The sequence below is a fragment of the Oncorhynchus kisutch genome, linkage group LG14, assembly GCF_002021735.2.
Source record: "Oncorhynchus kisutch isolate 150728-3 linkage group LG14, Okis_V2, whole genome shotgun sequence".
NCBI lineage: Eukaryota > Metazoa > Chordata > Actinopteri > Salmoniformes > Salmonidae > Oncorhynchus > Oncorhynchus kisutch.
The window spans coordinates 7,614,392-7,642,267 of record NC_034187.2 but is presented as its reverse complement, the minus strand read 5'-3'; the positions used below and the strand labels follow the sequence as shown (position 1 = coordinate 7,642,267).

General features: G+C 43.5%; 1 protein-coding gene and 1 long non-coding RNA gene across 4 annotated transcripts; one reads left to right on the top strand and one right to left on the bottom strand.

Moving 5' to 3' along the window:
- Positions 1 to 1,331: 1,331 nt before the first annotated feature.
- LOC116353334 (uncharacterized) lies at positions 1,332 to 3,768 on the bottom strand. Its single transcript, XR_004202665.1, has 3 exons — positions 3,542 to 3,768; positions 2,415 to 2,471; positions 1,332 to 2,294 (listed from the first exon to the last, which is right to left on the bottom strand). It is a non-coding gene; the product is annotated as an uncharacterized LOC116353334 (long non-coding RNA).
- On the top strand, positions 3,749 to 27,876 carry LOC109904613 (calpain-1 catalytic subunit). Of its 3 annotated transcripts, none has more exons than XM_031787744.1 (22): positions 3,749 to 3,862; positions 6,020 to 6,276; positions 6,399 to 6,468; positions 9,145 to 9,263; positions 9,481 to 9,614; positions 9,771 to 9,945; positions 10,289 to 10,363; positions 10,754 to 10,839; positions 12,562 to 12,636; positions 12,785 to 12,945; positions 13,270 to 13,436; positions 13,783 to 13,794; positions 13,969 to 14,177; positions 14,844 to 14,883; positions 15,421 to 15,489; positions 15,664 to 15,721; positions 15,926 to 15,990; positions 20,894 to 20,962; positions 21,479 to 21,557; positions 25,229 to 25,345; positions 25,559 to 25,611; positions 27,734 to 27,876. In XM_031787744.1, the coding sequence occupies exons 2-22, from the start codon at positions 6,040 to 6,042 to the stop codon at positions 27,758 to 27,760; spliced, it is 2,097 nt and encodes a 698-aa protein (XP_031643604.1). In that variant the 5' UTR covers positions 3,749 to 3,862; positions 6,020 to 6,039; the 3' UTR covers positions 27,761 to 27,876. The 3 variants fall into 3 exon arrangements, with proteins under 3 accessions (XP_031643604.1, XP_031643606.1, XP_031643605.1); XM_031787745.1 differs by having other exon boundaries at positions 3,757 to 3,862; positions 5,996 to 6,276; XM_031787746.1 differs by lacking the exons at positions 25,229 to 25,345; positions 25,559 to 25,611.

The window sequence follows — 27,876 nt, the reverse complement described above, 5'->3', positions numbered from 1 at the left end:
TCTAATGATCAATTGGCCTTTTAAAATGATAAACTTAGATTAGCTAACAAAACGTGCCATTGGAACACAGGAGTGATGGTTGCTGATAATGGGCCTCTGTACGCCTATGTAGATATTCCATGAAAAATCTGTCGTTTCCAGCTACAATAGTCACTTACAACATTAATAATGTCTACACTGTATTTCTGATCAAGTTGATGTTATTTTAATGGACGGGGGAAAAAAGCTTTTCTTTCGAAAACAAGGACATTTCTAAGTGACCCCAAACTTTTGAACGGTAGTGTATATACAAGCCCTTAAACAACAATGAAGTTTTAAGAAAAATACGAGTTAAGAAAATGTAAAATAGCAATAACGAGGCTATATACTGGGGTCAATGTTTAGTAGAGACAATTGAGGTAATATGTACAGTACATGTAGGTAGGGGTACAGTGACTATAAAATAGACAGTGAGTAGCAGCAGCATAAAAATGTGGGGGTGGGGTCAATGCAAATAGCCCAGGTAGCCATTAGATTGACTGTTCAGCAGTCTTATGGCTTGGGGGTAGAAGCTGTTAAGGAGCCTTTTGGACCTAGTGTAGAAAAAAAAGGCCATTCTGCTCCTCTCCTCTCTAGAGTCCTCCCAGACAGTTCTTGGAGCTTGCTCAAGCACAGAGTAATTTACGACCCTGTGGCACCAGGCCACATCTGATAAGGTCTCAGCCTGGCAGATTCTCACACAAGGCTGGAGTGAGAGGGTGCCGTAAACATTGATCATTTGTCAATCCAAGTAATAAGTGTTTCTTTCTCTCTCCAAGAAGTGAATGTTTAAGTTTATATCGAGGCTGTATTTATAGCCCGTTATAGACATGGTGTAAGTAAAATGCTATTTGTCATTTATTCATGTACGTATACAGTAACAGTCAAAAGTCTCCAAGAAGGAGAGTGATGGTGCTGCATCAGATGACCTGTCCTCCACAATCACCCAACCTCAACCCAATTGAGATGGTTTGGGATGAGTTGGACCACAGAGTGAAGGAAAAGCAGCCAACAAGTGCTCAGCATATGTGGGAACTCCTTCAAGACTGTTGGAAAAGCATTCCTCATGAAACTGGTTGAGAGAATGCCAAGAGTGTGCAAAGCTGTCATCAAGGCAAACAGGTGGCTACTTTGAAAAATCTCAAATATAAAATATATTTTGATTTGTTTAAACACTTTTTTGGTTACTACATGATTCCATAAGTGTTATTTCATACTTTTGTTCTCTTCACTATAATTCTACAATGTAGAAAACATGAAACAAATCAAGAAAAACCCTTGAATGAATAGGTGAGTCCAAACTTTTGACGGGTACTGTATGTATATTTTATAGTTATAACCCTTAACTAATACTGTTTACATGTGTGAATATCATTGTCTTATAGAACCACAGCAATAAGATTCCAAGTATCTTTCAGGTTACCAAACACAGCTGTGTGTGTGTGTGTGTGTGTGTGTTGTGAGTTTTTTACATGGTCTGTAAATTCTCTGGATTTAGCGACCAATACATTTTACACCTAGACTTGGTGCTCCGGTAACGCTTTCTGTGCGGTAGCAGAGATAACGGTATGAATTGGATGGCTGGTGTATTTGACCATATTTAGGGCTTTCCTCTGACACCGTTTGGTATAGAGGTTCTGGCTCCTGCCCCAGTGATGTACTGGGCCGTATGCACTACCCTGTGTGGCGCCTTGCGGTCGGATGCTGAGCAGTTGCTCTCGATTGTGCGGCTGTTGACATTTTTGAGGATCTGAGGACCCATGCCAAATCTTTTCAATCTACTGAGGGGGAAAAAGTGTTGTGTCCTCTTCACAACTGTCTTGGTGTGTTTGGACCATGCTAGTCTGTTGGTGATGTGGACCCGCTACACTACAGCCCCGTTGATGTTAATTGTGGCGTACTTGGCCCTTCTCTTCCTGTAGTCCACGATCATCTCCTTTGTTTTGATCACGTTGAGGGAGAGGTCGTTGTCCTGGCACCACACTGCCAGGTCTCTGACCTCCTCCCTATGGCCAACAGGCTCAAGACAATATCCATAAGGACTATAGAGGAAGTATTAACACTTCAAGACCCTATGGTCAGATGTCTTTTTATAAAGATGTCATGGGAAGAAACAGAATCCAAGTTTCTGGTGAGTGCAGGGGAGAAAGAACCAGTGGAGGCAGCAACAGGTTGGTAGCAGGTAGCAGGTAGAGGGGGACAAGGAGGGATTGGGCAATCTCATCCAGGTGTCAGGCCAGTGTGTCCTCAGCTGCGGTCCAAGATCCTCAGGCCCTCTGGAAGGGGAGACAGGATGATAAAATTTGACGTACCAATTAGGATCTGGATAAAAAATACTTGTAATCAGTTATAGAACTCATTGCCCTTTATGGTAGTGAGGTCTGGGGTCCGCTCACCAACGAAGAATTCACAAAACAGGACAAACACCAATTTGAGACTCTGCACGCAGGAATCTGCAAAAAAATAATAAAAGCTGAAATAAATAATTCTCTCTACTATTATTCTGACATTTCACATTATTAAAATAAAGTGGTGATCCTAACTGACCTAAGACATGGAATTTTTACTTGGATTAAATGTCAGGAATTGTGAAAAACTGAGTTTAAATGTATTTGGCTGAAGGTGTATGTAAACTTCCGACTTCAACTGTATGTCCTGCTCCTCTGTATCTTAGTTGGTGGCGCTTGAGTCGTGGGTTTGATTCCCAGGACCAAAAAACGTCTGCCAAATGGCTTACTATTATTTTCTTATAAGAAGCAGGATAAAAATGTCAGACAAGCCAGCAGAATTACTGGCGGCGGCCAATTGTCTGTCTCTGAGCTCTACACAAACCTGATGGATGATGTATCAGCTACACTAAAAGGAGGACCCAGCCTTCTGCAGCTCAAAATCCACACCATGGGAGTTCCTTAAAACCAGTTGAGCTGGCAGACGTTTTGCACTGTTTCGCTATGGTTTTTGTCATCAGTCTAGCAGGAGGGTGACATTTTATTAATGTAGTGGTATGCAATGTTTCTGCTAGCAACGTAAAACAAATGTTTGATATCCACACAAAATTACTTCTTTACTTATTTTAGGTTTAGGGAAGTGTGTAGGTCGCATTGTTTATCGAAGAGCTAGGAAAGTTATGTATTAAGACCCACCTGCTCGAGACAAATTCAGCGATTACTTAGCCATGTCTGTGCAATGAAGCAGTAGAGCTGGTTAAGTGTTTTTCTAAGGACCGCCCCCGTGACGTAACGTTGAAGTGATGTGATATAAACTGATGTAACGATGCAGCCGACCACCAGAGGGAGGCAAATACAAGTTTATTCGACAGAGGATGTTTAAATGGCTGTCTATTGACAAATAAAATGGTGAGAAATCAATAATATAATCATTTTGGGGGGACTGTCAAGACATGGGAGTTCCTTAAACCAAAATACATGGGAGTTCCTTTAACCAAAGAACATATGATGTCCTTTAACCCAGCAACTATGAAACAATGACATATTTCTAAGCAAGTCAGATACTGTATACTCACTTCAGGCGGTCTGATGTAATGGTCTTCAGCATGTAAACGTCCAGAGAACACTGATTAGAGACAATGGCATTTAACGCAGAGATTCCATAATTACACAAGATTTTCCATTAGAATAGCCTAACCAATGGAAAGCTGTGGTGATAAGGGACACGGCTCACAGCCAAAGCAATGTGTGTGTGTAGTGTGGGTGGTGCCTGTCCACACATTACGTCATAGCCTACTGTACAGTGCTATACGGCAGCAATCAAGTATATAAGAAGACTATTACTTGAATTGGTTTACAGAAGACGAAAACCCTGGTTAAAATAGTGATATTCTGAGGTAAGTAAATTTATCCAACTTTGATAGCTAATGTCCCTGGGGGAGTAAGATTTCAATACCGTAGTATATCTTACTACTGCTTTGTTATGCATCAGAAGTGATCATGTTTCCATTTGCAATTATTGAAGCAATTATAATTGAATAAAGACCAATTTACTTAATCTAGCACGAAAAATGTTTTTTAAATGTGTTTTACCTTTATTTAACTAGGCAAGTCAGTTAAGAACAAATTCTTATTTTCAATGACGGCCTAGGAACAGTGGGTTAACTGCCTGTTCAGGGGTAGAACGACAGATTTGTACCTTGCCGGCTCAGGGATATGAACCTTGCAACCTTTCAGTTACTAGTGCAACGCTCTAACCACTAGGCTACCCTGCCGCCCAGTGTGTAACATTACCTAGCTAGTATGATAGAGGCTCATGTGGGTAACATTACCTAGTTAGTATGATAGAGGCTCATGTGGATAACATTACCTAGTTAGTATGATAGAGGCTCATGTGGGTAACATTACCAAGTTAGTATGATAGACGATCATGTGGGTAACATTACCTAGTTAGTATGATAGAGGCTCATGTGGGTAACATTACCTAGTTAGTATGATAGAGGCTCATGTGGGTAACATTACCTAGTTAGTATGATAGAGGCTCATGTAGGTAACATTACCTAGTTAGTATGATAGAGGCTCATGTGGGTAACATTACCTAGTTAGTATGATAGAGGCTCATGTGGGTAACATTACCTAGTTAGTATGATAGAGGCTCATGTGGGTAACATTACCTAGTTAGTATGATAGAGAATCATGTGGGTAACATTACCTAGTTAGTATGATAGAGAATAATGTGGGTAACATTACCTAGTTAGTATGATAGAGAATCATGTGGGTAACATTACCTAGTTAGTATGATTGAGAATCATGTGGGTAACATTACCTAGTTAGTATGATAGAGGCTCATGTGGGTAACATTACCTAGTTAGTATGATAGAGGCTCATGTGGGTAACATTACCTAGTTAGTATGATAGAGGCTCATGTGGGTAACATTACCTAGTTAGTATGATAGAGGCTCATGTGGGTAACATTACCTAGTTAGTATGATAGAGGCTCATGTGGGTAACATTACCTGGTTAGTATGATAGAGAATAATGTGGGTAACATTACCTAGTTAGTATGATAGAGAATCATGTGGGTAACATTACCTAGTTAGTATGATAGAGAATCATGTGGGTAACATTACCTAGTTAGTATGATAGAGGCTCATGTGGGTAACATTACCTAGTTAGTATGATAGAGGCTCATGTGGGTAACATTACCTAGTTAGTATGATAGAGGCTCATGTGGGTAACATTACCTAGTTAGTATGATAGAGGCTCATGTGGGTAACATTACCTAGTTAGTATGATAGAGGCTCATGTGGGTAACATTACCTAGTTAGTATGATAGAGAATCATGTGGGTAACATTACCTAGTTAGTATGATAGAGAATAATGTGGGTAACATTACCTAGTTAGTATGATAGAGAATCATGTGGGTAACATTACCTAGTTAGTATGATAGAGAATCATGTGGGTAACATTACCTAGTTAGTATGATAGAGGCTCATGTGGGTAACATTACCTAGTTAGTATGATAGAGGCTCATGTGGGTAACATTACCTAGTTAGTATGATAGAGGCTCATGTGGGTAACATTACCTAGTTAGTATGATAGAGGCTCATGTGGGTAACATTACCTAGTTAGTATGATAGAGAATCATGTGGGTAACATTACCTAGTTAGTATGATAGAGAATCATGTGGGTAACATTACCTAGTTAGTATGATAGAGAATCATGTGGGTAACATTACCTAGTTAGTATGATAGAGGCTCATGTGGGTAACATTTGGAATCAAGAGTCAAAGCCAAATGAAATAGCCAACATTTAAGGTTGTCAGTTGTCAATTTTCAACATTGACTTCCCTGAAACCATTTTTAGTGTGTTCAAGGAGTCAAGGAGTACTGGACTTTTAATTACACTGGTGAACTTACTGAACCCGCCTTTATATATATATCCCATGTTTCATCACCTTCAATTACATTTTTGATTTGGATGTTAATAATGTGATTTATATTTAGGCTCCACCTAGTAACTCAGAGTAGTTCATCATTTCACCCTGCTAACAGATCCTGCATACAGTACAACAATGCCTCCTCCCGGTGTGTGTATGAGTATAATGCAGGAGCGCCACAAGAAAGAGGGTGTTGGGAGTCTTGCCAACCCAGAGAAACACAGCAACCAAGACTTTCAGCAGCTGACGCAATACTGTTTGGCCAGGGGAGTGAGGTACATCGATGAGATGTTCCCCCCAGACCATAACTCCATTGGTGATGGGCTACTTTCCCCTGATGACATGGGCAGAGTGGTGTGGTTGAGACCAGCGGTATGACATCATCCCGATCTGCACACATTACAGCACATAGTGTTAACTGATTTTAATATGTAATTATGAATAGAAATTATAAACATTATTAATAGGTGTAATGTGTGCATTCACTCTTACAGAAAATGGTACAGAATCCAGATTTTATCCTTGATGGACTTTCAAGGTTTGACTTTGGGCAAGGAATGGTTGGTAAGTGGATTTGGTTGTAAGCAAGCGTCAACACCACACCATGCCCCTACCACACCATGCCCCCACCACACCATGCCCCTACCACACCATGCCCCTACCACACCATGCCCCCACCACACCATGCCCCTACCACACCATGCCCCTACCACACCATGCCCCTACCACACCATGCCCCCACCACACCATGCCCCTACCACACCATGCCCCCACCACACCATGCCCCTATCACACCATGCCCCCACCACACTATGCCCCTACCACACCATGCCCCCACCACACCATGCCCCTACCACACCATGCCCCTACCACACCATGCCCCTACCACACCATGCCCCCACCACACCATGCCCCTACCACACCATGCCCCCACCACACCATGCCCCTATCACACCATGCCCCCACCACACCATGCCCCTACCACACCATGCTCCCACCACACCATGCCCCTACCACACCATGCCCCTACCACACCATGCCCCTACCACACCATGCCCCTACCACACCATGCCCCTACCACACCATGCCCCCACCACACCATGCCCCTATCACACCATGCCCCCACCACACCATGCCCCTACCACACCATGCTCCCACCACACCATGCCCCTACCACACCATGCCCCTACCACACCATGCTCCCACCACACCATGCCCCTATCACACCATGCCCCTACCACAACATGCCCCTACCACACCATGCCCCTACCACACCATGCCCCTATCACACCATGCCCCCACCACACCATGCCCCTACCACACCATGCCCCTACCACACCATGCCCCTACCACACCATGCCCCTATCACACCATGCCCCCACCACACCATGCCCCTACCACACCATGCCCCCACCACACCATGTCCCCACCACACCATGCCCCTACCACACCATGCCCCTACCACACCATGCCCCTATCACACCATGCCCCTATCACACCATGCCCCTACCACACCATGCCCCCACCACACCATGCCCCTACCACACCATGCCCCTATCACACCATGCCCCCACCACACCATGCCCCTACCACACCATGCCCCTACCACACCATGCCCCTATCACACCATGCCCCCACCACACCATCCCCCTACCACACCATTCCCCCACCACACCATGCCCCCACCACACCATGCCCCTACCACACCATGCCCCCACCACACCATGTCCCCACCACACCATGCCCCTACCACACCATGCCCCCACCACCATGCCCCTACCACACCATGCCCCCACCACACCATGCCCCTACCACACCATGCCCCTACCACACCATGCCCCCACCACACCATGCCCCTACCACACCATGCCCCCACCACACCATGCCCCTATCACACCATGCCCCCACCACACCATGCCCCTACCACACCATGCTCCCACCACACCATGCCCCTACCACACCATGCCCCTACCACACCATGCTCCCACCACACCATGCCCCTATCACACCATGCCCCTACCACACCATGCCCCTACCACACCATGCCCCTACCACACCATGCCCCTATCACACCATGCCCCCACCACACCATGCCCCTACCACACCATGCCCCTACCACACCATGCCCCTATCACACCATGCCCCCACCACACCATGCCCCTACCACACCATGCCCCTACCACACCATGCCCCTATCACACCATGCCCCCACCACACCATGCCCCTACCACACCATGCCCCCACCACACCATGTCCCCACCACACCATGCCCCTACCACACCATTCCCCCACCACACCATGCCCCCACCACACCATGCCCCTACCACACCATGCCCCCACCACACCATGCCCCCACCAACTTCATGCCCCTACCACACCATGCCTCCACCACACCATGCCCCCACCAACTTCATGCCCCTACCACACCATGTCTCTACCACACTATGCCCCTACCACACCATGCCCCTACCACACCATGCCCCTACCACACCATGCCCCTACCACACCATTCCCCCACCACACCATGGCCCCACCACACCATGCCCCTACCACACCATGCCCCCACCACACCATGCCCCTACCACACCATGCCCCTACCACACCATGCCCCCCAACACACCATGCCCCTATCACACCATGCCCCCACCACACCATGCTCCCACCACACTATGCCCCTACCACACCATGCCCCCACCACACCAAGCCCCTACCACACCATGCTCCCACCACACTATGCCCCTACCACACCATGCCCCTACCACACCATGCCCCTACCACACCAAGCCCACACCACACCACACCATGCCCCTACCACACCATGCTCCCACCACACTATGCCCCTACCACACCATGCCCCGACCACACCAAGCCCCTACCACACCATGCTCCCACCACACTATGCCCCTACCACACCATGCCCCCACCACACCAAGCCCCTACCACACCATGCTCCCACCACACTATGCCCCTACCACACCATGCCCCCACCACACCAAGCCCCTACCACACCATGCCCCTACCACACCATGCCCCCACCACACCAAGCCCCTACCACACCATGCCCCCACCACACCAAGCCCACACCACTCCATGCCCCCACCACACCAAGCCCCTACCACACCAAGCCCCCACCACACCATGCCCCCACCACACCAAGCCCACACCACTCCATGCCCCCACCACACCATGCCCTTTGCATTACAAATGTCATGATGTGCATAAACATGTCTTTTTTTTTAGGAGATTGCTGGTTTCTTGCTTCCATTGGGGCTTTGACGTTCCAGAAGCACATCCTGGAACAAGTAGTACCCCTAAACCAAAGCTTTAAAGAGGATTACTGCGGAATATTCCACTTCAGGGTAAATTACCTCAGGCTCAGTATAATATATTTGCGGGAAATGCGTTGACCTATTGCAATAACTGTCATTCTTAAATGGTTATTAAGTAATGAAAAGGTTCTCAGTGGTATTGAGAACAATACTGAATAATGACTCTCTCTACTTAGGCTACGTCTTTCTCTAGCCACGTAGAGAATATTATCTTTAGGAAGCTTTGTCCTCTCCTCCTATCTTTCAGTTCTGGAGGTTTGGGAAGTGGGTGGACGTTGTGATCGATGACAAGCTACCAACAGTTGACGGCAGGCTCATTTTCGTTCATTCAAAAACTCCCAATGAGTTTTGGCCCGCCTTGCTGGAGAAAGCCTATGCCAAGTATGTGAGCCACATCAGTTGGTTATAAAACAGTTTAACACCTCCTTGATGTAGGACTTATTGACCTGTCTTCTTCTGGCAGGGTATGTGAGCCACATCAGTTATTTATATAAGGACCTTAATTGTTGGTCTTATTGACCTGTCTTCTTCTGGCAGGGTGTGTGGCTCCTACGCAGACATGAATTTAGGGACCCCTGCAGAGGCTATGATGGACTTCACTGGAGGGGTTCACATCACATTCAAGCTCACTGATGCTCCACCAAATCTGTGGGACCTCCTGTTCAGAGCTGTCCAATCCAAATCTCTGATGGGGTGTAACACACCTCAAGGGGTGAGCAGCACGACCACCCCCTGAAACACCACGATGGCTCTTTAAACAAGCCAGTTAGTAGAGCAGAAATGTAGTGTAACTCAAAGTTACCATGAATCATGCACCGATGTCAAGATATATGAGAATATGATAAGTTACCATGAATCATGCACCGATGTCAAGATATATGAGAATATTAGTTCTTAAGCGTAGTTGAAGTTCAGACTTTAACATCTCTTAACCCAAAAGAGACGAAGGCTATGTTCCTATTGGGTCCTATTTTGTGACTGAAACCTCTGTTCTGTTACGGTCCAGTTACTTCACTTTATAATTCCTGTAATAACCTGTGTCTATTGTTCTGTAGGAAACATCAGCAAACACAGTGGCACCCAACGGATTAGTGAGGGGTCATGCTTACACCGTCACAGGGGTTAAACAGGTACTGTATGGAACTAACAAGCTGAGAGAAATGCTTTGGCGCTGATATCTTTCGGCCATATGCTCTCTTTCCTTTGTTAAAACATTGTTTGCTTTGTCAGAATAGAGCCAGCTATTTACTTTAGTTCCACCTGGAGGGAAATGGGAGAGGAAGTGTGGTATAATTCTGCCATGAACAATTTACCCTATCCCTGTGTAGCGAACATGACTTGGACTCGTGGTCTTGTGATGAGGCAGCCTTGCCTGAGACTTCTAAATTAGTGCCAGCATTCGGTCCACTATGGAATTCCTCTTGGTCTAATGGTCAAGATGCTGGTTTGTCACATCGAGGACCCAGATTCATTTCCTGCTCTGAGATTACAGCTGGTGTTCATTCTGGTTCCTTCCACAGATCATGAGCCAAGGCAGACCAGTGAATCTGATCCGCCTCTTCAACCCCTGGGGCCGGGGAGAGTGGAAGGGAGGCTGGAGCGATAAGTATGAACTAGCTATTCACAATAGATAACTTTGTTCATTAGATTCTTCCTCAGTATGTGTAATTGTTCTGTTTTGCTGTATCAGCAGTATAGTCTACATATTTTGTTTATATATACACTACCTGTCAAAGGTTTTAGAACACCTACTCATTTAAGGGTTTTTCTTTATTTTTACTATTTTATACATTGTAAAACAATAGTGAAGACATCAACACACTCAAATAACAGATATGGAATGATGTAGTAACCAAAAATCTAATCAAACATATATTTTATATTTGAGATTCTTCAAATAGACACTCTTTGCCTTGTAGACAGCTTTGCACAATCTTGGCATTCTCTCAACCAGCTTCATGAGGTAGTCACCTGGAATGCATTTCAATTACTTTCCATTTGTGTATTTTCTTTTCTTCTTAATGCATTTGAGCCAATCAGTTGTGTTGTGACAAGGTAGTGGTGTTATACAGAAGATAGCCCTGTTTGGTAAAAGACCAAGTCCATATTATCGCAAGAACAGCTCAAATAAGTAAAGAGAAATGACAGTCCATCATTACTTTATGACATGAAGGTAAGTCAATATGGAAAATGTCAAGAACTTTGAAAGTTTCTTCAAGTGCAGTCGCAAAAACCATCAAGCGCTATGATGAAACTGGCTCTCCACAGGAAATGAAGACCCAGAGTTACCTCTGCTGCAGAGGATATGTTCATTCAAGTTACCAGCCTCAGAAATTGCAGCGCAAATAAATGCTTCACAGAGTTCAGACACAACTCAACATCAACTGTTCAGAGGAGACTGTGAATCAGGCCTTCATGGTCAAACTGCTGCAAATAAACTACTACTAAAGGACACCAATAAGAATAAGGGACTTTCTTGAGCTGAAAAACACAAGCAATGGACATTAGACCAGTGGAAATCTGTCTGGAGTCCAAATTGGAGATTTTTGGCTCCAACCACCGTGTCTTTCTAAGACACAGAGTAGGTGAACGGATGATCTCCGCATGTGTATTTCCCCACGTAAAACATGGAAGAGGAGGTGTTATGGTGTAGGGGTGCATTGCTGTTGACGATGTCTGTGATTTATTTAGAATTTTATGTACACTTAACCAGAATGGCCACCATCTGCAGTGATACACCATCCCATCTGTTTTGCGCTTAGTGGGACTACAATTTGTTTTTCAACAGGACAATGACCCAATACACCTCCAGGGTGTGTAAGGGCTATTTGACCAAGAAGGAGAGTGATAGAGTGCTGCATCAGATGACTTGGCCTCCACAGTCACCCGACCTCAACCAAATTGAGATGGTTTGGGATGAGTCGGACAGCAGAGTGAAGGAAAAGCAGCCAACAAGTGCTCAGCATATGTGGGAACTCCTTCAAGATTGTTGGAAAAGCATTCCAGTTGAAGCTTGGTTGAGAGAATGCCAAGAGTGTGCAAAGCTGCCATCAAGGCAAAGTGTGGCTGTTTGAAGAATCTAAAATCTAAAATATATTTAGATTTGTTTCAGACTTTTTTGGTTACTACATGATTCCATGTGTTATTTTATAGTCTTGATGTCTTCATTATTATTCTACAATGTAGAAAACATAAAAAATTAAGAAATTATTCGGTGTTTTAAAAGTTTTGACTGGTAGTGTCCAGAGCCTAGTCTCTGGAGCACTACCACTAACTAACCAGTGGCCTTACCGCATCCAAACTATTGACATGTTTGTACTTCAATCAGGTCTTCCATGTGGCAAACAGTGAGTCCTGACGATCGGAAGATGTGTCTGTCAGTGAAAGAGGATGGGGAATTCTGGTAAACCATATTATAATGCAGAAATTTGTTTTGCAGACCATGTCAATATTTTGTTGTAAGCGATTAACGCATACAGTACAGTGTCAGTACACGTCTATACTGATATTTCAATACCAGAACCAATTCACAATTTTGGTTGTCTTCTCAGGATGACAATGGAAGACTTCTGTAGGCACTTCACAGATGTGACTATCTGCTGTATGTGCCCTGATTTTCTCGACGGCAACTCTAAAGGTCTTTGGACACACTCCTTACATGATGGCAGATGGGTTGCTGGAACCACTGCTGGAGGTTGCATGAATTTCCCAGGTAAATCTTACCTTGATTAACACAGAATTATATGACGTTCATGAAATTCCCAGGTAAATCTTACCTTGATTGACACAGAATTATATGCAGTTCATGAATTTCCCAGGTAAATCTTACCTTGATTGACACAGAATTATATGACGTTCATGAATTTCCCAGGTAAATCTTACCTTGATTGACACAGAATGATATGCAGTTCATGAATTTCCCAGGTAAATCTTACCTTGATTGAAAGGTTTTGCTTTCAACAAGGAATTACTTGCAGTTGATGACTATAAATTACCAGAATTTACCGTCAACATGACACATTTTTTTGTCTCCCAGACAGTTTCTGGACCAATCCCCAGTATCGGGTGAAGATTGGGGGATTGAGCGGTGTCTGCTCTGAGACACAGGGCGACAACAACATGTTGGTGTCTCTGATGCAGAAGCCTGACAAGAGAAACAGACGCCTGGTCAAAAGTCTCCACATCGGCATCAACATCTTCGAGGTCGGTGCCCTTCTTTGGTGCACGCCTTTCGTTATGTTATATACTGTAGTTTATCTCAACTTTATCCCCCAAAAAACATGTACAGATTGAAGCAAATCTACGTGGTTCCTCTGAGGACTTTGTTTCAGGTAGCACTGTTATTGTGCCATAAACTGTCAGGTCAGTAGTTAAACGGGAGATCTCTTTGTAAGGTCCTCTTACGTATGTTGGCACTGTGCAGTTCTCAATGCAAATATGCCCATTTGTGAACCTACATGTAGGATGTTATCCCAGAACAATACATTCAACTGACCCAGGTATGCTATTGTTCCTGCAATTTAATTGTCTTTGTTTTACTTTCTAACAGGTGCCTGCCCAAGTAAGTTACTTTTAAACATACATTTCACAAATAACGTTAGAAAAGTTAGAGCGGCCACGAGACTATCTGGCCAATATAATGGATCATCACGTGGTAGAAATGGCATCAAGGTCCAGATTTGAATTGGAAATGATCTGCAGCCTTATGTAAAACATTCTATGATTGTGATCTCAGTTCAAAGGACAGAGTGGGAAGTTTCCTGCCTCCTTCTTCAACAACAATGTGCCTGTCGCCCAAACGAAGAACTACCTGAATGCTCGAACAGTGGTGGTGTTCTCCAGGCTGAAACCTGGTGAATACCTGATCGTGCCATCAGCCTTCAACCCAAACGAAACCGCCTCCTTTATCTTGTCCATCCTCTCCAAGGTGGAGGCCCACATCCAGTAAGCACAGCTCCTCCCCATTCATAATAAAAGGGTTGTTTATCCAAGTTATATCACTTCATATTGGTTTCCTTACAAATAAAGTTAGTTTAAGATGATTCGGACATAAAGCGTGAAAGATTTATCCAAAGCATGGATTGCGGTCCCAGCTTATCCATAGATGGCTTTCAGGGAAACCAATATGGAATTTTGTAACTTGGGTGAACTATAATTAATGTCACATATTTTTTTACAGTCAGTGATCATAGCAAATATTAGGACTGGAATTCAATCCGTTTGCGCCTGTAAACAATGCACCAAAGGTCATTTTCAATTGAGCCAATATCTGCAGTGTTTTACTGTGAATGTAATCTCTGAGAACGCTGTAGCTTTGCCTTTAAAATCTGCCTTATCAACAACCCATCTGCCTTATCAACAACCCATCTGCCTTATCAACAACCCATCTGCCTTATCAACAACCCATCTGCCTTATCAACAACCCATCTGCCTTATCAACAACCCATCTGCCTTATCAACAACCCATCTGCCTTATCAACAACCCATCTGCCTTATCAACAACCCATCTGCCTTATCAACAACCCGCGATGAGATTGAATCCTGGGCTGAGTTTCACTATCATTTATGTTTTCCTAACAGAAACAAAACAGTGTTACTTTTTTTCCTCAGTGAAAACTCAAATGACCAAGATACTGTGGAAATCCCCAAGGTATTTAAGGAAAACCTTATTTCATCCCACATGTAGATATGTAGATACTGTGGAAATCCTCAAGGTATTTAAGGAAAACCTTATTTCATCCCACATGTAGATATGTAGATACTGTGGAAATCCCCAAGGTATTTAAGGAAAACCTTATTTCATCCCACATGTAGATATGTAGATACTGTGGAAATCCCCAAGGTATTTAAGGAAAACCTTATTTCATCCCACATGTAGATATGTAGATATGTAGATACTGTGGAAATCCCCAAGGTATTTAAGGAAAACCTTATTTCATCCCACATGTAGATATGTAGATATTGAGGGAATCCCCAAGGTATTTAAGGAAAACCTTATTTCATCCCACATGTAGATATGTAGATACTGTGGAAATCCCCAAGGTATTTAAGGAAAACCTTATTTCATCCCACATGTAGATATGTAGATATTGAGGGAATCCCCAAGGTATTTAAGGTGAACTGTGTATTCTTATTTATCTTCTGATATTGTTTTCCTTTTTAATATCTTATATTTCATTTATTTTAGCCCATGCCTACTCACAATAGAGCAGATATGGACAACAAACAAACTCTGTTTCGGCAATATTCTGATCAGGCAAGTTCCCAATATGTTTCATTTGAACACAAAACAAGGCCATGTGAACTTAAAACACAAAAAACGAATAGATATTATAGCATTTGAAAATATTACTACTTTTTAACAATTGTTAAACTATATATATATTATATATGTATATATAATGATATGTGTTTTATTTTCACTGAAAAGTTTGAGGAGGTGGATGCTGAACAGCTTCAGAGGATTCTACATGAAACTCTCCTCCAAGGTATGTAGAGAGAAAATCAATCACAATGGAGATTCCCAGTCATTTGTCACCAAAAGCAGGAGTTTGAACAGACATACATTAGTTGTGATGAGATCAGAATCACACACAAGGATACATACGGTGGATGTTTGGTGAGCAATGTGTTGCTTGGTGGAATCTGTAGGATTTTTTTTAATGTGCCAGCCTTTTTCCCATTTTATACAGGATATGCAAAGAAAACACAAGGCTTCAGCTTGGAGTCCTGTCGAAGCATGGTGGCCTTAATGGATGTATCCTTCATGAGCTTAGTGACAGTCTCCCATGATGCTTTTTGTCGTGAACCATCATGAACAGTACTTTACAAGAGTACATTGTTCAAAACTCCCATGTAGCAGTAAAATCTGTGAATGAATGTAGAAGTTTTTGCAATAACCCTTAGGCGCTGTTTATAGCTGGTGCTAACATGCACCCTTTGTCCTGATCGTTTCTACATCCTGATTGTGCCCACCTTTGTAGACAGGTATACAGTCGTGGCCAAAAGTTTTGAGAATGACGCAAATATTAATTTTCACAAAGTCTGCTGCCTCAGTTTGTATGATAGAAATTTGCATATACTCCAGAATGTTATGAAGATGGATCAGATGAATTGAAATTAATTGCAAAGTCCCTCTTTGCCATGCACATGAACTGAATCCCCCCAAAACATTTCCACTGTATTTCAGCCCTGCCACAAAAGGACCAGCTGACATCATGTCAGTGATTCTCTCGTTAACACAGGTGTGAGTGTTGACGAGGACAAGGCTGGAGATCACTCTGTCATGCTGATTGAGTTTGAATAACAGGCTGGAAGCTTCAAAAGGAGGGTGGGGCTTGGAATCATTGTTCTTCCTCTGTCAACCATGGTTACCTGCAAGGAAACACGTGCCGTCATCATTGCTTTGCACAAAAAGGGCTTCACAGGCAAGGATATTGCTGCCAGTAAGATTGCACCTAAATCAACCATTTATCGGATCATCAGGAACTTCTAGGAGAGCGGTTAAATTGTTGCCAAGAAGGCTTCAGGGCGCCCAAGAAAGTCCAGCAAGTGCCAGGACCGTTTCCTAAAGTTGATTCAGCTGCTGGATTGGGGCACAACCAGTACAGAGTTTGCTCAGGAATGGCAGCAGGCAGGTGTGAGTGCATCTGCACGTGTAACAGTATAACTTTAGACTGTCCCCTCGCCCATACCCGGGCGCGAACCAGGGACCCTCTGCACACATCAACAACAGTCACCCACGAAGCATCGTTACCCATCGCTCCACAAAAGCCGCGGCCCTTGCAGAGCAAGGGAAACTAGCGCGAACACCACTAACTAGTTAGCCATTTCACATCCGTTACACACGCACAGTGAGGCGAAGACTTTTGGAGGATGGCCTGGTGTCAAGAAGGGCAGCAAAGAAGCCACTTCTCTCCAGGAAAAACATCAAGGACAGACTGATATTCTGCAAAAGGTACAGGGATTGGACTGCTGAGGACTGGGGTAAAGTCATTTTCTGGATCTGGACAGTGATCAGGAAACAAAGCATCAATATTTTGGGTCCATGGCCAGGAAACTCCCCAGACCTTAATCCGATTGAGAATAATTTAAATCATAATTATAACGCCTTCTTAAATAATTGACATGTGGCACCATTGACTTATGACATCAATATGTGTTTTAAAATAAATAACTGCATATTATTTGTAAAGACTGTCAGTGAAATAATTAGTGTACAGTTAGTGACCAGGAAATCTGGTCTCAAAAAGTCAGATCTTCAACGTAATATCCACTAATACAAGAAAAAAACAACAGCTCCAACAGTGCAGTACTACCTAACTAAATGATTATGTTCCCAGCACCAACAGTGCAGTACTACCTAACTAAATGATTATGTTCCCAGCACCAACAGTGCAGTACTACCTAACTAAATGATTATGTTCCCAGCACCAACAGTGCAGTACTACCTAACTAAATGATTATGTTCCCAGCACCAACAGTGCAGTACTACCTAACTAAATGATTATGTTCCCAGCTCCAACAGTGCAGTACTACCTAACTAAATGATTATGTTCCCAGCACCAACAGTGCAGTACTACCTAACTAAATGATTATGTTCCCAGCACCAACAGTGCAGTACTACCTAACTAAATGATTATGTTCCCAGCTCCAACAGTGCAGTACTACCTAACTAAATGATTATGTTCCCAGCACCAACAGTGCAGTACTACCTAACTAAATGATTATGTTCCCAGCTCCAACAGTGCAGTACTACCTAACTAAATGATTATGTTCCCAGCACCAACAGTGCAGTACTACCTAACTAAATGATTATGTTCCCAGCTCCAACAGTGCAGTACTACCTAACTAAATGATTATGTTCCCAGCTCCAACAGTGCCGTACTACCTAACTAAATGATTATGTTCCCAGCTCCAACAGTGCAGTACTACCTAACTAAATGATTATGTTCCCAGCTCCAACAGTGCAGTACTACCTAACTAAATGATTATGTTCCCAGCTCCAACAGTGCAGTACTACCTAACTAAATGATTATGTTCCCAGCTCCAACAGTGCAGTACTACCTAACTAAATTATTATGTTCCCAGCTCCAACAGTGCCGTACTACCTAACTAAATGATTATGTTCCCAGCTCCAACAATTTATTCTAGTAATACCTAACTAAATTATTATGTTCCCAGCTCCAACAGTGCAGTACTACCTAACTAAATTATTATGTTCCCAGCTCCAACAGTGCCGTACTACCTAACTAAATGATTATGTTCCCAGCTCCAACAGTGCAGTACTACCTAACTAAATTATCATGTTCCCAGCTCCAACAATTTATTCTAGTAATACCTAACTAAATGCTTATGTTCCTGGCTCCAACAGTGCAGTAATACCTAACAATACACGCAGACCCCAAAACATAAAGAAAGGAACTAAGAGTCAGAGTCCAGAATACAAATATATATGTACACATTTGTTACGTTACAGCCTTATTCTAAAATTGATTAAATAAAAACATTTCCTCAGCAATCTACTCACAATACCCCATAATGACAAAGCACAAACATATTCTTAGTAATTTTTGCTATTAAGAAATGATAATAAAACACTTAAAAAACTATTTACATAAATATTCAGACTCGAAATTGAGCTCAGGTGCATCCTGTTTCCATTGAAAATCGTTGAGATCTTTCTACATCTTGATTGGAGTCCACCTGTGGTAAATTCAATTGATTGGACATGATTTGGAAAGGCACACACCTGTCTATATAAGTTCCCACAGTTGACAGTGCATGTTGGCTACCAGCTGGTACTCTACCTTGCACCTTAGAGACTGCTGCCCTGTGTACATAGTCATGGAACACTGGGCACTTTAATAATGTTTACACACTGTTTTATCCACTTCCTATGTATGTACTGTTTTCTAGTCAAGGCTCATCCAATAAAACAATTCATACAGTGGCTTGTGAAAGTATTCACCCCCTTGGCATTTTTCTTATTGTGTTGCCTTACAACCTGGAATTAAAATATATATTTTTTGGGGGGGTTGTATCATTTGATTTACACAACATGCCTACCACTTTGAAGATGCAAAATAGTTTTTATTGTGAAACAAACAAGAAATAAGACAAAAAAAACTGTACTTGAGTGTGCATAATTATTCATCCCCCCCAAAGTCAATACTTTGTAGAGCCACCAGTATCTTGTGGTATGTCTTTATAAGCTTGGCACATCTAGCCACTGGAGCAAAACTGCTCCAGCTCCTTCAAGTTGGATGGGTGCACAGCAATATTTAAGTCATACCACAGATTCTCAATTGAATTGAAGGTCTGCTTTGACTAGGCCATTCCAAGACATTTAAATGCTTCCTATTAAACCACTCGAGTGTTGCTTTAGCAGTATACTTAGGGTCATTGTCCTGCTGGAATGTGAACCTCCGTCCCAGTCTCAATCTCTGGAAGACAAACAGGTTTCCCTCAAGAATTTCCCTGAATTTAGCACCATCCATCATTCCTTCAATTCTGACCAGTTTCCCAGTCCCTGTTGATGAAAAACATCCCCACACCATGATGCTGCCACCACCATGGTTCACTGTGGGGATGGTGCCCTCAGGGTGATGAGAGGTGTTGGGTTTGCGCCAGACATAGCCTTTTCCTTGATGGCCAAAAAGCTCAATTTTAGTCTCATCTGACCAGAGTACCTTCTTCTTCTTCATTATGTTTGGGGAGTCTCCCAAAATGCCTTTTGGCGAAAACCAAACGTGTTTGCTTATTTTTTCTTTAAGCAATGGCTTTTTTTCTGGCCACTCTCCCATAAAGCTAAGCTCTGTGGATTGTACGGCTTAAACTGGTCCTACGGACAGATACTCCAATCTCCGCTGTAGAGCTTTGCAACTCCTTCAGGGTTATCTTTGGACTCTTTGTTGCCTCTCTGATTAATGCCGTCCATGCCTGGTCTGTGAGTTTTGGTGGGCTGCCCTCTCTTGGCAGGTTTGTTGTGGTGCCATATTCTTTCCATTTTTTAATAATGGATTTAATGGAGCTCCCTGAGATGTTCAAAGTTTTGGATATTTTTTTATAACCCAACCCTGATCTGTACATCTCCACAACTTTGTCCCTGACCTGTTTGGAGAGCTCCTTGGTCTTCATAGTGCCGCTTGCTTGGTGATGCCCCTTACTTAGTGGTGTTGCAGACTCTGGGCCTTTCAGAACAGGTGTATATATACTGAGATCATGTGACAGATCATGTGACACTTAGATTGCACACAGGTGGACTTTATTTAACTAATTATGTAACTTCTGAAGGTAATGGTTGCACCATATCTTATACAGGGGCTTCGTATCAAAGGGGGTGAATACATATACACGCACCACGTTTCAGTTTTTTATTTTACATCATTTTTTAAATTTCACTTCACCAATTTGGACTATTTTGTGTATGTCCATTACATGAAATCAAAATTAAAATCCATTTAAATTACAGGTTGTAATGCAACAAATGAGGAAAAATGCCAAGGGGGGATGAATACTTTTGCAAGGCACTGCAGTTAGTTCCACCAACATAAAAAAGACCACGTAACTAAACATATGGTTTTAGCCCATTACAGGGCAAAATGTACAGACTTTTTATATTTTGCCTTTGTAGATTTCCTTAACCATTCCTTCTCCAGACATCAATCACTGGAAAACTGAACAGTTCTGAATTTCTACATCTATGGAGAAAAGTTACCGTGTACAAGGTAAATGAATTAGCAAGTGTGGTAAAAGGTTATTAATAAACAACTAATTACAGCCTCCCGGGCGGTGCAGTGGTCTAAGGCCAGTGAGACTCTGTGTTTAAGCCCAGGCTCTGTCGCAGCCGGCCGCGACCGGGAGGTCCATGGGGCAACGCACAATTGGCCCAGCGTCGTCCGGGTTAGGGAGGGTTTGGCCAGTAGGAATATCCTTGTCTCATCGCGCACTAGCGACTCCTGTGCACGCTGACCAGGTCGCTAGGTGCACTGTGTTTCCTCCGACACATTGGTGCGGCTGGCTTCCGGCTTGGATGCGCTCTGTGTTAAGAAGCAGTGCGGCTTGTTTGGGTTGTGTTTCCCGAGCCCGTACCGGAGTTGTAGTGATGAGACAAGATAGTAACTACTAAAAAAAATTGGGGAGAAAAGAAGGGGGTAAAATTAATTTAAAAAACTAACAAACAAAAACAAATACTATATTTTCCAGAATACCTGAAAACATTCATATTTTCTTATATCTTCCAGGATATCTTCTTCCGTTCAGATGTGAACCGTTCTGGAATGTTGTCATTGAGTCAACTGAGGAACGCAATCATGGCTTCAGGTAACTTCTGGCTAGACCAACAAACAGGGCCTGCCACTGACCTTAGATAACCTGATTACAGGGACTGATTACAGGGACCAGCCACCTAACTAGCAATCTCCGACTGACATCAACGCATGACTGAAGAGTTAGGACTGTCAAATTAGGATGACCAGAAGGATTAAAGTAACCTCTGCTGTTACGACTAAACAGCAGTCTGTTTGCTGCTCAATAGTTTAAAGTTTAAAGGTTTTTTATTAGTCCCATGTATACAGGATACACATGGTATACACCGTCCAATGAAATGCTTAGTTGCAGGTTCCTTCTCACCCGGCAACATTAATAAGAAATAATAAAAGATAAGAATACCAACATAAAGTAAATGGCTCAGTAGAATAGAATAAACAGTTTAGCATCAGTATAATACAGGAAGGCACAATTTATAGTCCAATATTTACACATGGTTTGGGGAAGGAGGAATTGGTTGGGGGGGGCAAGTGTTTAATTGGTGCAGTAATTAGTATTTAGCAATCATAATAAGAGTCTGGTCGCATGTGATGTATGTGTAGCGTGTGATGTGTTTGTAGTGTGTGTGTGTGTGTGTGTGTGTGTGTGCGCGCATGAGTGAGTCCTTGTGTTCTACGGTGCGGAGAATCAAAGCAGGTGGTCGGTCCTGTTAGGGTTAGAATCAGAGCAGGTGGTCAGTCCCCAGTTAGGGTGAGAATAAGAGCAGGTGGTCAGTCCTGTTAGGGTTAGAATAAGAGCAGGTGGTCAGTCCTGTTAGGGTTAGAATCAGAGCAGGTGGTCAGTCCTGTTAGGGTTAGAATCAGAGCAGGTGGTCAGTCCTGTTGTGGTTAGAATCAGAGCAGGTGGTCATTTCTGTTAGGGTTAGAATCAGAGCACATGGTCAGTCCTGTTAGGGTTAGAATCAGAGCAGGTGGTCAGTCCAGTTAGGGTTAGAATTATAGCGGATGGTCAGTCTAGTTCAAGTGTTCAGCAGTCTGATGGCTCGTAGATACCAATAGGCTCTGAGACAGTTTCTATCAGACCTCATGCTCTGATACCATCTGCCTGACGGTAAGGGAGAGAACAGCTCGTGGCTGGGGTGTGTGGGGTCCTTGATGATGCTTACTCAGGCAACTTTTCGAGTAGATGTCCTGGATTGGTGGGAACACGGTCCCAGTAATGTACTGAGCAGTCTTCATCACCTGCTGGAGGGCCTTGCAGTCATGGACTGAGCGATTCCCACACCAGGCCGTGATGCCACCAGGTCACGTTGCTGTCAATGGTGCAGAGGTTGAATTTGGAGAGAAGCTAAGGTGGCATACCACATATCTTCAGCAGCCTAAGGAAGTAGAGACGCTGTTGCTCCCTCTTGACAAGAGTGGTGTTGTCCATGTCAAGTCCTCTGTGATGTGGATGATGAGGAACTTAAAACTTCAGACTCTCTCTACTGCATTCCCGTTGATGTGGATTGGGGCATGTTCCCTCCTCTGCTTCCTAAAGTCAACAATCAACTCCTTTGTTTTTCTGACATTGAGGGAGAGGTTGTTGTCCTGACACCACAATGCCAGTTCACTTACCTCCTTCCTATAGGCTGACTTGTCGTTGCTGGTTATCAGGCCTACAACCGTGGGGTCATCAGCAACCTTATGATGGAGTTGGTGTCGTGCAAAGTCACACAGTGGGTGAACAGGGAGAGACAGTGTGGAGGAAATGTTGCTTCCAATCGTTACAGACTGTGGTCTGTCCATCAAGAAATCCAGGATCCAGTTGTGTTGGTTGTTATCCAGACCCTGAGCTCTGAGCTTCGTGTCGAGTTTGGAGGTAGAAATAGTGTTGAATGCTGAACTATAGTCAATGAACAGCATTCTCACGTAGGTGTTCCTCTTGTCCAGATGTGTTACAGCCGCGTGAATAGCGATTATACATGGCATCTTCTGTGGATCTGTTTGAGCGGTAGGCTAATTAGAGTGGATTCAGTGTGCATGGCATGCTGGCTTTGATGTGGGCCATTTACCAGTCTCTCAAAGCACTTCATTAGGACTGGGGTGAGAGCAACAGGGTGACGAGCACCTTGTTTTTCTTGGTCACTGGGACGATGGTCCTTGAAGCAAGGTGGGCAATACAGCCAGGGACAGGGACAGGTTGAAGATGTCCAAGAAGACCCCTGCCCAGCCAGGGACAGGGACAGGTTGAAGATGTCCGAGAAGACCCCTGCCCAGCCAGGGACAGGGACAGGTTGAAGATGTCCGAGAAGACCCCTGCCCAGCCAGGGACAGGGACAGGTTGAAGATGTCCGAGAAGACCCCTGCCCAGCCAGGGACAGGGACAGGTTGAAGATGTCCGAGAAGACCCCTGCCCAGTGGTCAACACACTCTGAGGACGAGGCCAGGGGATGCCTTTTGGGCCGGAGGCTTTGTGAGTATTCACTCTTTTGCCGAGTTTTCCTCACGTCAGCCTCGGTGAGAGAAAGACCCTGGGTTGTTCGAAGCAGCGAGAGTTTTCCTGGATGGCTCGGTATTGACTGCCTCGAAGCGAGCGTAGAATGTGTTAAACTTGTCTGGGAGGGAGAAAAAAATTCTAAAAAATACATTTTCAATTTGTCATTATAGGGTATTGTGTGTAGATTGATGTGGATTGTATTTTAATTTCATCTGTTTTAATATAATGCTGTAATGTAACAAAATGTGTAAAAAGTCAAGGGGTTTGAATATTTTCCGAATGCACTGTATATTCCCCAATGTTGATGGATGAGACATGGGTGGATGAGTCTTTGAACATATTCCAATCAGTATTCTCAAAACAGTCCTACATCATTTTTTTCTTGTGGGGCAGGATACATGTTGGTGATATGCCTATTACATTTTTTAATTTGAAATGTGCTTGGTTAAAATCATCTGTGACAATAAATACTGCTTCCGGGGAGAGGACTTTTGCTGGCTAATTATCTTGTATATCTCGCCGAGTGCCAACTTGGTGTTTGTACACAGCTTTAATAACACACGTGAATTCCCTCGACATATAGTGGGGTCGGTATTTTAACATTTTAACATCAGAAACTCCATGTCGGATGAACGTGAGCTCGAGATCTTTTCAACTTCGGTACACCAGGTATTGTTGACGAGGAAACACATACCCCTAACCTTACTCTTAACAGAAGCTGCCGCTCGATCGATATGGAAAATTGAAAAGTTGTCTGGTTGAATAGCAGCAGAGTTGAGTGTAACGTCCATAAGCCACATCTCTGTAATAGCAAAGACACAGCATTCCCTGATGTCCCTCCGCGATTGAAGCCTTGCTCTGAGTTCAAAGTTTATTTTCCAGCGATTGGACATTAGCCATCAGGATGCTAGGAAGAGGAGGACATGCAGACAGTGTTTACAGCCTAGCTTGGACTCCCCCAGTGATTGGACATTAGTCATCGGGATAACAAAGGAGTGAATGTAATATAGAGATAGAGATAAAAGAGTGTAGCTTCCGATTTCATGATCCATAAGGCTTTTCGTTCCTAGAAAATTATTGCGCAAACATTCTGAGCCAAAAACAATGGAGTAATTAATGTAAGAATAGAAATAAAAAAGCAAAGTTGAGCAGGAACCGTCAAGACACACGCCATCCTCAGGGCCGACATCTTAATGCCTGTGAAATAACTGTGGCATAAAAGTGTGAGGTCTGTCTGTCCTCCACAGGGGTCAGGCTGAGTGACAGTCTGTTGAACCTCATTGCTCTGCGCTACGGTGGATCTTCTGGAAACATCAGCCTGGAGAGTTTCATCAGCCTCGTTCTACGCGTGGACCGCATGGCCAGTAAGTCCACAACTAAAATTAAAAGGAGACCAATTTTTATTTCGCTGTGATTTTTAATTTTCCATCAGTGGCATTCTAATGAGCGCGTACAGTTAGGCTTTCGTGGCACTCACAGGATCATCCTAGTTAGTTTGCAGGATGAGTGTTTGAAGCCATGGCCTTTGTATAATTTAAAGAAATTGAAAATTGTGTAATTCAAGCCACTTTCAACAGAAATATTCAGACAACTCAACGAGGGAGGGGCCATATCTCTTCGAGACAATGAGGTAATAAACTGTTAATAATGTACCAGGGACTCTCAACTCTGATCCTGCAGTACGAGGTGTACGGGCTTTCACTCCAGCCCTGCAGTAACACACCTGATTCAGTTAATCACGGTCCAGACTGAAGGCCATAATTGGCTGAACATTTTGCATCGGGTGTGTTAGTTCTAGGCTGTGCTGGGCTGGGAACAACAGCCCTAAAGTCTTGCTTCGATTGGTCTAAATCGCAGCAAACCTTCCGATGATTGATTGTAGACAACATAAAACGTTGCCTGAAACCAAAGGTCACACGTCTGTGCAAGCAGCATGTTCTTATCTGAGAGATGCGAAGATTGTGCAAAACTGTCATCAAGACAACAAAAAAAGGGTGGCTATTTGAAGAATCTGAAATATAAAATATATCTTGATTTGTTTAACACTTTCTTGGCCACTACGTGATTTCATATGTTTCATAGTTGTGATGTCTTCATTATTATTCTATAATGTAGAAAATAGTTCAAATAAAGAAAAACCCTTTAATGAGTACAGTAGGTGTCCAAACTTTTGACTGGTACTGTATATACACAGAAACATATGTGGACACACCTTCAAAATAATGGACTAAGCGATTCCAGCCACAACCGTTGCTGACAGGTGTATACAATTGAGCACACAGCCATAAAATCTCCATAGACAAACATTGGCAGTAGAATTGGCCCGTACTGAAGAGCTCAGTTACTTTCAACACGTGGCACTATTAAAAGGATGCAACCTTTTCAACAAGTCAATTTGTCAAATTTCTGCCCTGCTTGAGCTTCCCCGGTCAACTGTAAGTGCTGTTATTGTAAAGTGGAAACGGCTAAGAGTAACAATGGCTCATAGAACGGTACCGCCGAGTACTGAAGCGCGTAGCCTGTAAAAAATAGTCTGTCCTTAGTTGCAACATCAGCACAAGAACTGGTCGTTGGGAGCTTCGTGAAATCGGTTTCCATGGCCGAGCAGCCGCACACAAGCCTAAGATCACCATGCGCTATACCAGGCGTCGGCTGGAGTGGTGTTAAGCTCGTCGCCATTGGAAACGTGTTCTCTGGAGTGATAAATCACACTTTAATCAATGACATTTATTTATAAAGCCCTTTTTACATCAGCAGATTGCACAAAGTTGTTAAACAAAAACCCAACCTAAAACTCAAAACAGCAAGCAAGCAATGCAATGCATCTAGCAAGTCCGAAGGGCGAATCGGTGCTTGGCGGATGCCAGTAGAACGCTTCCTGCCCCAGTGCATAGTGCCAACTGTAGAATTCGGGGGAGGAGGAATAATGCTCTGGGGCTGTTTGCCATGGATCGGACTTGGCCCCTTTGTACCAATAAAGGGAAATATTAACGTTACAGCATACAATGATATTCTAGACTATTCTGTGCTTCCAACTTTGTAGCAACAGTTTGGGGAAGACTCTTTCCTGTTTCAGCATGACAATGCCCACTTACACAAAGCGAGATCCATACAGAAATTGTTTGTCAGTGTGGAAGAACTTGACTGGCCTGCACAGAACCCTGACCTCAACTGACCTTTACTTACAGAACCCTGACCTTTAACCTTTATTTAACTAGGCAAGTCAGTTAAGAACAAATTCTTATTTACAATGATGGCCTAGGAACAGTGGGTTAACTGCCTTGTTCAGGGGTAGAACGACAGATTTTTACCTTGTCAGCTCGGGGATTTGATCTAGCACCCTTTCGGTTACTGGCCCAATGCTCTAACCACTCGGCTACCCTGCCGCCCCATATAAAAATCCTTCCCATAAGAATGGAGGCTGTTACAGCAGCAAAGTGGGGGGGACCAACTCCATATTAATGCCCATGATTTTGGAATGAGATGTTCGACAGATCAGGTGTCCACATACTTTTGGTCACGTAGTGTAAGAACCTGAAATACACAGTCTGAGATGCAGTTATCCAGATGTCCACATACTTTTGGTCACGTAGTGTAAGAAACTGAAATACACCGTCTGAGATGCAGTTATCCAGAAAAACTTTAGCAATGAGTTAAAATGTCATTTCATTGTTTCTATTTTACACTGTATATGACTAATGAACGTGTTAGTCAAATCTCACTGTTGTTTTTTCCTTCCCTTTTTCTTCCAGTGGATGTACATTACTATGTACGCATAAACAACAGACCAAATAGGATGGACAGAAGACCGTTAGAATCATAAGGTGTGAAAAAGTTCTACGGCGGTGCTTTGCTGGACAAATCAATAAACTTCTCTGTGACATTTTCAGAGTAT

Excerpts from the sequence above, each read along its gene's own strand:
- LOC109904613 (XM_031787744.1), top strand. The coding sequence starts at position 6,040 with ATGCCTCCTCCCGGTGTGTGTATGAGTATAATGCAGGAGCGCCACAAG. Across the intron at positions 12,637-12,784 it reads AAAGAGGATGGGGAATTCTG|GATGACAATGGAAGACTTCT; the intron begins GTAAACCATATT and ends TTGTCTTCTCAG. Across the intron at positions 15,991-20,893 it reads GCATGGTGGCCTTAATGGAT|ACATCAATCACTGGAAAACT; the intron begins GTATCCTTCATG and ends TTCCTTCTCCAG.